This window comes from Centruroides sculpturatus, unplaced genomic scaffold (assembly GCF_000671375.1).
Source record: "Centruroides sculpturatus isolate CEXI.00-Female unplaced genomic scaffold, Cexi_2.0 scaffold88, whole genome shotgun sequence".
Taxonomy (NCBI): Eukaryota; Metazoa; Arthropoda; class Arachnida; order Scorpiones; family Buthidae; genus Centruroides; species Centruroides sculpturatus.
The window spans coordinates 170,346-181,166 of record NW_019384431.1 but is presented as its reverse complement, the minus strand read 5'-3'; the positions used below and the strand labels follow the sequence as shown (position 1 = coordinate 181,166).

Genomic DNA, 10,821 nt, shown 5'->3' with positions numbered 1-10,821 from the left:
TGGTGCGGTATGATGTTGCCACCCACAGATATTATTTTTAATTTTTGGTATTTCTCACATTTATGTTTTGTAAATTTATTACTGTTTGAATGCTCAATAATTTAATTATATCTAGTTATTTTATACATTTTCTACAACTGTAACCATTTAAATTATTAATAAATGGGTCTCATAACTCTCGTGAAAAAAGGAGAGAACTAGTATGGTGAGCATTAGTTAAAGCAGATTTTGCCCTGTCTTTTTTTGCGGCAACGGAAAGCATAAACACAAAGATCATTTATTACATAACATAATTTTGGTCCGTCGAGGCGGATTAAGTCCGATAACAAAGAATCACAATCAGTGAGGAACGTTTCTTCAAGAAAATTTTTGATGCAGTGCGTTAAGCTTAACCTCGTGGTTATTGCGTTGGTTGGAATATCGAGCAAATTTCAGTACAACATTAGCAAGTGGGTAGAAAGTTTCTATTGTCTCTCAGGATTTGTTCAGTAAACGTAACCATATTAGTTTAATATAGCATATCGCAAGTTAGTATTCATCATGGACATCGACAGTGGAAGCGTCGACAATGGTTGAACGTGACTTCTACGTGAACGATTTGATGACAGGTAAAGACGAAGGCCAGGGGGCAGTTTATTTGTTTCAACAGCTTACAGAGATGCTAAATAAAGGACAATTTTATTTTCGCAAGTTGATCTCGAATGACAGGACAGTAACATCAGCCTTACAACAATCTGAGAGTACTGACTATCATCACATTAAGGTATCTGAATTAACGAAGGCTTTAGGTTTTAATTGGAGCACTAAGGAAGATATAGTTTACTTCGTGTTGTGCAAATTCTCTAGTCAACCACCTACAAAGCGTACTGTAATTTCAGACATCGCACGACTATTTGATCCATTGGGTTGGTTAGCACCAGTCACAATCAAGGCCAAAATGATGCTCCAACGCCTTTGGACAATTGGAACAACATGGGATGAATTGTTACCTACAGTCATTGCAGAACAATGGAAAGGCTTTAGGGCTGAACTTCAAACATTAACAGAAATAAAAATACCATGTCATGCTATTGACAGAAAATACCCACTTCAACTGCATGGGTTTGCTAACGCATCTGAACGAGCTTATGCTGCTGTCGTGTACAGTAGGCAACAAATTCAGGGAGAAGTTATAATCAAGATACTCTGTGCAAAGATTAAAGTGGCTCCATTGAAGGTTGTGACTCTTCCTAGATTAGAACTCTGTGCAACACAACTCTTAGCTAAGCTAATGCATCGAGTGAATCAACAATTGCAAATAAATAAAGAAAACATTTTCGCTTGGTCAGATTCAACTATAGCTTTGTCTTCGATTCAAAGTGAGTCTAGAAATTGGAAAACTTTCGTGGCAAACTGAGTAAGTGAGATTCAGACGTTTCTTCCTCTACAACACTGGAAGCACGTTAAATCCAAAGATAATCCTGTAGATTATGCGTCACGTGGGCTTAACCCAGCTGCGTTAAACTCGTGTGGTCAATGGTGGAGTGGACCAAGGTTTCTTTACGATGAGGAACTAACTTAGAAGGTAAGTACAATCAATTATTATAATGTTCACGAAGAAAGAAAGGTGACAATGGTCGCTTTCACAGGCAAAACTCATATTGAAGATCCTTTGAATATAAGAAAGTCATCTTCATTGTTCATGGTTAAAACTTCAACGCATCCTTGCTTATTGCAGATTTATCAACAACTGTAAGAAATAAAAGAAAAATAAGACAGTTAACTCCAACAGAAACAAAACATTCTTCCGTCTTCATTGTTTGACATGTATAGCAGGTTTGCTTTAGAGATGTTTTTGAAGCAATTAAAACAAATAACTCAAAACAGATTATGCGCACTCACAGCATTTGTTGATGAACAGTGCTGTCTTCGAGTTGGAGACAGACTGTAGAATGCAAATACAGTAGAACCTCGATTATCCGGACTAATTGGGGGTGAAGGTAGTCCGGATAAGGAAAAATCCGGATAATCGAAACAAATACTTTAATTTATCTTTTAATAATAATATAACACGTTTTCTTTTCGATGGCATATCGGTAATATTAAAAGTAATACTGTATTTAAATCGTGATCAAATTTTCAAGAAACAAATGTTCGTATTGAATTTGGACTACTACTGACCAATGCTAACAGACTACCTATTGTTTAAAAGGCCCTCTGGTGGCGCAAAAAGACGATTTTATAAAATAAAAAGCAGTTGAAACTGCATTTTTATGAATAAAAATTTGACAAACTATTTATCGTTTTATGACGAGTAAAATTTTTTCGTCGCGTTCGCGGCTTTTAAGTAATGCATAAACCTTCGAGGCGCGAGGCCCTTCGACCGCGAGGCATAGGCGGTGGCCCACGTCGTCCATGCCTTACGCCGCCCTTGGTCATAGAAATGATGTAATTTGAATATAAATTATTTATAAATACGTATGTCAAGTTATGTTTTTATTACTACGTAAAATATATTTAAGAGTTTACGACCACTGTGCTGGGTGAGACGTTGTTGAAACAAAAAAGTTATGCATTCCATCACGTACATAAACTGTCGTAATTCGCCAATTGCAAATCAGCAAATTCGTAAAATTTTTGTTTAATTTGAACAATTCGGATAATCGAAAATCCGGATAATGGAGGTTCTACTGTATTAGTTTTGATTCAAAACATCCACTACTGTTACCAGAGAAATACCACCTCACGAAAATCACAGTGCAATATTTTCATGGGTTGCTGCTTCATCTTTGCATTAATCTCTTCATAGCTCAAATTCGACAACTGATTCCGTATACTCGAATTTCAGTAAAAAGGTATACTAAAGATTGTATGGCTTGTTTTCGAGATCGAGCTACGGAAAAAAGTCAACAAATGGGTGTCCTTCCACAATATCGTGTTTAGCAACTGCGACCTTTTTCGATGGTTGAAATAGATTATGCAGGACCATTTCCTATTAAGGTGTCACATGAAAGAACAACAAAACACCGGAAATCATATTTAGCGTATTTATCTGCATGGCTACAAATGCAGTCCATCTTGAGGTCGTAAGTGACTTGACAACTGCAGCTTTTATAGCAGCTTTCAGAAAGTTTACTCCAAGAAGAAGTAACCCCACTGATATATTTAGTGACAATGGCTCAAACTTTGTCGGTGCTAAAACTGAGCTTCGGAGGTTACTGCAATTTTTGAATAAAGACAGTACTAAGTCATTTGGGAACGTTGGCATTTGGAGTATCTGAGCCAACTTCAAAATAGACCAAAATGGGCAGAAAACAGAAGAAACCTACAGTACAATGATTTAATTCTTGTCAAAAATAGAATATACCACCTTCAAAGTGGATTTTGGCCAGAATTATAAGAACTTACCCTGGTAAGGATAGACATGTCAAAGTTGTGGACATAAAAACAATGGACGGAATTAGTGTTGCCACCTTTACAAAATCGCTGACCCGGACAGCAGGTCAGGTTTGTTCGAACAGAAGTTCCTGACGCATGCGCAGTATCATTTTACAATGCGAAGAATAACGTGCATGCCAATTCTAAATCAGTTACAGTTAGGAGTAATGTAAGTAACCTAAATTAAGAAAGAACAGGTACAGATGACTTAGCTCTATTGGAGACGCGATCGAACATGAAAAAAAAAAAAATAGACAGGTTGCGCGCCACACATTGGCGTAAACAGGGACTAACATGGCAGAATTGCAGATGAGCTACTGTGAGTGTGAGTTCTTTCGCTGTTAAAATAGTGTAAATTTGTAAAAAATTTTGCAAGAACTTCGTTTCATCGTAATTTCACAAGTTCTACGAAATTCCCGGACAAAATTAATAGTTCACCCGGACAGTGAGTTAATTCCCGGACTATCCGATAAAAACCGGACTGGTGGTAACACTAGACAGAATATTTACTCGAAACATCAATCAGCTATGTAGATTACTGGCGGCTAATTACAGAACGATTCCGTAGCCGTAGTTCTGGGTTTTACCACGAGATGCCGCTAGTGTCATAATATTCAGGTAGGCTGCGTTTCTTTATGCAGCAAGAGTGCAGCGTAACGTCACGAGCAACTATCGCTACACGTCGCTGCATCATAGTTTAGAAACGCTTTCCGCTCGAGCGAAACACGGACGTCATAATCTATCCTTTAATTCCAGTTACAGCCGAAAATAGTGCTTTAGTTAAAGAACTACAATATTTAAATAAAGAGATATAAAGAATCGAGCATTTATCTTTCCATAAATGTGAACAAAGTAAAGAGATAAAAGATATATAATTATATTTAAAATATAGTATTTTCTTATTCTTTATATAACTTTCAGANACAATATTTGGCTATGTCTTGGCTACTTTAATATTATTTTTACGTGTTTTAGCTGGCAACACTCATTCGACCATGAAAGGGAGCCAGTATTTAAACGAGGCTTAATTTTTTAATTTTTAACGATACAATAGCGACGATTATTATTTTAAAAAATTTTTGTTAGGCTTAACATCGATGAAAATTCAACGCGAAGTAGATTTATAGCGATATACTAATATACTAATTACATGGGATATAATAATAGGCCAATACTACACTAATAATGGATTTTTTCATACTTTTCGGTTATTCGACCAACCCCAGTCCCCAATTGAGTCGGATAATCGAGGCTCTACTGTATTTTTTAATGTCATTTGTCGGTTTTAAGTTGTTACCATCTGTCTCTTGTTGGACAATTAAAAAGGATAATTCTGCATAGACCCAAATTTATTTGTATGGTCATAATATTGATTTAATCAACAAAATTAATCCTTGGAACTTTGTTACTGATATATAATTATATTTAAAGTACTGTATAGTATTTTCTTATTCTTTAGATAACTTTCAGAGTCATTTCATAAAATTTAATACTTCTTAATCTTTCCATAATATTTTTATCAACAGTCACTTCGACTTTTTTATTTTTACAGCATAATGTATTATACACACAAGCGTCCATTTTGCTTTAGGCCAGGAACACACATGCGTAAAATTCGGCGTAAAATCTAGCATAAAACAGAAAACGTAAAAATTTTTCTGAAATTTTGGCTGAAACAAAACTGAAAATAGAGTAGAGCATGTCTCTACTTTTTACGCCGAAAAATTTTTACGCCAAAATTCCTCCAATAAAGAGAAGTCTTTCCTGTGACGTCGAAGTAGACACGTGGTTTTTATTCTAACAATGGCGGCAATGAGGGTTAACCCTACAATTGTGATGGTCTCGAAAAAACGAAAAATAAATGAAATAGAGGAGTTTATTGAATCCGTTCGACCAAATCAGTGTCATGTATAAAGACACTGTATTTAAACAACGTTTATGGATGGCTACAGGTGTTAAATTTCAAATAACAGGTAAGTCTAGTAGAATCGATATATAGGCCTAGTATTTAGATCACACGTTCTTTATTTGAATTCGGAATACGAGTCTATTAATTTAAATTTTCTATATTATAGCAGAGGAAGTGGAGAAAAAATGGAAGGTACAAAGGAATAGATAGCCTCTATGAGAGGAAAAAATTAATAAAATTAGCACTGTTGGTGGCAGTGGTGTTTCCTATTCGGCCGGAATTTTTACGTATGTGTGTTCTGGCATAAAAGCGTAAAACAGAAACTGAACTGAAAGCTGATTTCTGATTCAGTTTTCAGCCACACAATTTTACGCATGTGTGTTCCTGGCCTTACACGTGTAGCGGACGTAAAAGCTGCTTTATCTTCGCTGCAGCGACCTCTTGCAGCAAACGTTTAGAAACGGTTCGCTACATTGCAGCGCTGCATTTAGAAACGGGTTTCAGAGGGTTCGCTGTAAAGCGCTTGTCGAGCGCTGCATAAAGAAACGCGGCCGTAGCGTATAGCTCGTACTAGTGTTGCCACCTTTTGAAAAACGCTGACCCGGACGGCAGGTCAGGTTTGTTCGAACAGAAGTTCCTGACGCATGCGCAATGTCATTTTACAATGCGAAGAGTAACGTGCATGCCGGTTCTAAATCAGTTACAGTTAGGGACTAGGGCAGGCATGGCCAACATACGGCCCTTCTAATGAATTTATGTGGCCCGCGATCAATCTTTCAATATTAGCTACTCAAGTTCGAATAGCTCGATGAAAAATTCTGACGCCTAAAATAATTTAATCTCTACGGGGTGACACCACAATGAGATCTCGCACCACCTTAAAATCTTTCTAGGGCACAGGGGCGTGCCGTGACATTTGATGATAGGGAAGCTGTGTTTTTGTAACAGGCCGACTTCCAGGGGCAATCAGTAAGTGATGGTCTAGGGTCCATTCGTATTCGTTTGTTCGATAAGCCAGTAAAAACCGTAGACTTCTCTAAATGTATTTTTAATTAATAGATTATCTAACGCACTTAATAAATAAGCAAGTTCAATATAATTAACTCTGTTATATTAGATTTAATAGATTCTCTACGCCCTCTAAATGCCAATTCTCGCTTCGATAACATCTACTAATTAAAATATATCTATTAGCCGTAACTATCTTGTTATAATTTTCAATATTTATTTTATATTGTGTACTAATGTTAAATTCTATTCTATTTTGATTTCCAAATTGCTTCAATTTTACGAAAGAATCGATGCGAGATTTAGGATTTTCGTGTCTTTTGCCAGCTTTACTCAAATTATTTAAATCGTCAAAGCCAATCTCATTCTACACACTAATTTTATTTGAAAATAGTAGGCAAGGCCAACAAAACAAATTTTGCATTTTTATGCATCCACAAAGCCATTTTATATCTTCATAAATTTTATCATGAAAATGTCGAACAAATTTTTTCTTTTTCATTATATGGTCTCGAGCCAAAACTTTTTGAAATAAATTTTCGATATCACAATTACATTCTAAATTGCTAGCTATAATATAAGGGCTAAAATTAAAAATAAAATTATAAAAACTTACTTGTTAAAATAAAATGTGTGATGATATACAATTATACATACCTGGTACAAAATATTCAATTGTATGAATATACTTTTAAAGAAAATTATAAATATAGTTTTGTGAAGAAACGTACATAAAAATAACATAAAATAGTCTTTACTTTTTAAATATTAAAACAATCCACCTAGTTAAAATTGCTCCCTACCAGTGGCTCGTGGATGGAATCAGAGACGGTCTTGGTAGGTGTGCGGTGCGGTGCATGCTTGCCAAATCCCGAGGGTGCCGATACCGGTTAATGTCTCTTTTGTCTCATCACTAGTATATCTCAAAGGACGCGACAGGGTTGTTGTAAATTTTAAACGTTTCTCATCATAGCTGTAAAAATCTAAATTTGTTAAACTTAAAAGTCATTTGTTTTCTAACTACTGTAATTCGTTTTAAGACCAGGTGTCCACGGAAATTTCCAAAATTTACAACTTTTACTCACTTTCATTGAACTGGAAAAATTTCTGTCTTTATTACATCTAATATTACGAAGAAATCAGTCCCACTGTACTCGGCTAGATATTGGTCCGGTTAGGCTTTTGTTTAAGTAAAATTCCGGCTCTTTCATCAGGGTTTTGTTTACGTCCCCAATTCCCTAATCGCTTAATTATTTAACTACTTCTTAAGTAGAAATAAGTCGAAACCGATTACTTTGTACTCGAATATTTGTAGTCTCGGGAAAAAAGTGGAAAGACAAATTTTTATGACAAACGGATACATAAATCGTAAATTTAAGGAAAATAAATTCTAGAGCTTTTTCTGTACCTGGTGCATCTCTCTCATTCGTTAAATTTAGTTGTAAATGACGCTGTCGAAGTAACAATTAATTTTTTAACATTGTACAAGAATTGTACACGTTTTTTTCTACATCCCCTTAGAGATGGTACATACAAAATCGTAATATCACTGGTTTAACATTGAAATCCGTGAGTAATATAAAATCGGAGAGCGGAATAAACATATCAAATATTTTAATGGCTTTTTTAAACTCCTGTCAACTATACAAAACTATCGTAAAAACACCAGTAAATTCATATCGAATTGGGTTAAGTCATAAATCTACTCGTTATTCACGTAATCACGTAATTGGAAGCGTTGGAATGTGTAGCATCAACTCCAGGTCGTAGGCTTCCACCGGCTAAACCGGGTGAGGTTGGTGCTCTGTAAAGCGCGTGCGCAAATCTGCCTTTTTGGAATCTGACAATACAGAGATTCCACTCCGCCACTAATATTCGAATATACAATAGCAATCTTATTTATTTATTATTTTTTAACGTGTAGTATAGAAATTTGTAATAAGATACATAATGCGGTTATAATAAAATATTGTGCGATTATTTTCATATAATTAAAATTAATATGTATTTATTTTTTATAAAATACAAGGGAAGCGACGCTTCCACCGCTTCTAATGACGGCACACCACTGCTGATTTTTCAATCTCTTACTCGAAATTTTTGTTTTTCTTTTCTGTTTTTGTATTTAATAAAATTATTCATTGCTTTTTAGAAATAATTTAAACGTTTTATATTAGAAAATTTGCAATACAGTAATACCCCGAACTTACGCGATAGGTGGGACCGAGCGATAACCGCGTAAGTCAAATTCGCGTAAGTCGGGGTTAATTTCGCAATTTGTGTAAAATCCAAGTCGGATATATGTAAGCTAATAAATGTTCTCGTTAATCTTATCTCGTCTTTTGATTCGTTCACGGTTACAAGAAATCACCACCAAGAGTTTCTCAAGTTTTCGTAGATATAACAAACACAGAAATAAATAACAAAATAAATTGTAGCTATGTGTCGATTCCGCGCGACACGTCCGAACATATAAGCTGAACAATAGTGTGAGGGGAGTGAGTAATCAAGAGTTGAGTGGCGCTCAAACAAAAGACGAATCGACGAGATTTGAAAATCGCGTAAGTCGGGGTAGCGTAAGTCGAGGTATTACTGTATTTTATTTTACAATTAACGTTTATCTTTGAAACGTTCCACAAAACCAAACTCAATTTTCTCCATAGGCATCCTTATTTGGTTTTCACGAGATTTTTAAAAAACCTAACCCTGGCGAATACCAAGAGTTAAGTGTATCTTGTATAATTTGAGTAAAGTCTTTTGGTAGTTTAAATCCATCAACAAATTATCAACGTCAGTAAAATATTAGTGAACTTTTTGTAGCCTCATTTAACAGATCTGCAATGACTTATTTGAATGTTAGCTAAGAAAAAAAGATTTATTGAAAATTATACATTTGCAACATTATACGTAGTATACACAATCTGTTATTAAATGTTTTATTTTTGTAGGTACATTTCTGAATTGAGTGCAGTCATGATCCCATGTGTCAGAGCGGCACGAGTAGAATTTATAAATTCCATGATTTCTTAGACACTACGACACAGTTAACTTTAGTTGGTTCTCATCTCCTCTGTGGCTTTCCATTCGTAGAAATCTGTCAAATACAATTCTGTACATAGTATTTTTATTTACAACTGAATGAGCCGTTAATATTCATGAAAACAATTATTTTAAGATATATTAATTAAATACAGCATTTTTAAAATTTCAGAACAGAATTTACTTACCCTTCATATTTTTGAATTGCATCTTCTCAATTTCACAGGAAAATCCATGTACTGTACAGGTACAGTACTTTCTCCAAATGTTCACGTAATCGAAGGGAAGTAGAAAATCCTTTAGAACAGTGGTTCCCAACCTTTTTTCATTAGCGTACCCCGTGACATGTCATATCTCTAGATTGTACCCCGTGACATGTCATATCTCTAAATTGTACCCCTCATTTAAGAAATTTAGTGAGTAACCGTATTGTTAATTTTACATATTGTAACTTTAAATTAAAGAAAAAAAACCTAAAAGAAAAAATGTATAATAAAGTTGTGATTGTTGCAAGGAACATTTTTTATCTAATAACTTTTTAATACTATTAGTTTGTGATACATAATATATTATTTTTTCTGCCATAATAACTAACTTTTTTCTGTACCCCTAAACAACCTATCGCGTACCCCTAGGGGTACGCGTACCACAGGTTGGGAATCGCTGCTTTAGAACATGAAGTTTCGCGACAGAATATAGACTTTTCCTTTATCAGGATATGCTTATGTTCTAATCTTACATGCTTGATAAGATTTCCTTTAACATGTAGCACTTCGTGGCTATTATAGTATTATATATATTTTTGTTTTGTTTTCCGTTTATGTCGCGTCGCGCGTATGTTTGTACCGTTCATTTCCGTTTCCTTCCTTGATACCACCTGTTAGCCGATGGCGGGGTTTTCCGACTTCACATTGGTCCGTGGCAGGATCACGTGGGACAGTGACGTAGTTGGAGGGAGATATAAATGCGTAGAAAATTTCTACGCATTTATATCTCCCTCCAACTCGCGTCCTTTGAGATATACTAGTGATGAGACAAAAGAGACATTAACCGGTATCGGCACCCTCGGGATTTGGCACGCATGCACGCACCGCACACCTACCAAGATCGTCTCTGATTCCATCCACGAGTCACTGATAGGGAGCACTTTTAACTAACAAGTAAGTGGATTGTTTTAATATTTAAAAAGTAAAGAATATCTTATGCTATTTTTATGTACGTTTCTTCACAAAATTATATTCATACAATCGAATATTTTGTACCAGGTATGTATAATTGTATATCCATCACACATTTTATTTTAACAAGTAAGTTTTTATAATTTTATTTTTAATTTTAGCCCTTATAGCTAGTGATTTAGAATGTAATTGCGATATTGAAAATTTATTTTAAAACAGTTTTGGCTCGAGATCGTATAATGAAAAAGAAAACATTGTTAAAAGAGAAAG

General features: G+C 35.0%; 1 protein-coding gene across 1 annotated transcript in view; it reads left to right on the top strand.

Annotated features, from left to right (window-relative positions):
* Positions 1-568: 568 nt before the first annotated feature.
* Positions 569-10,821, top strand: part of LOC111619756 — a 12,413-nt gene continuing 2,160 nt past the window's right edge. Inside the window, exon 1 of the mRNA XM_023361574.1 lies at positions 569-1,358. Coding sequence (XP_023217342.1) covers positions 569-1,358 — 790 coding nt within the window. The remainder of the gene's footprint in view (positions 1,359-10,821) is intronic.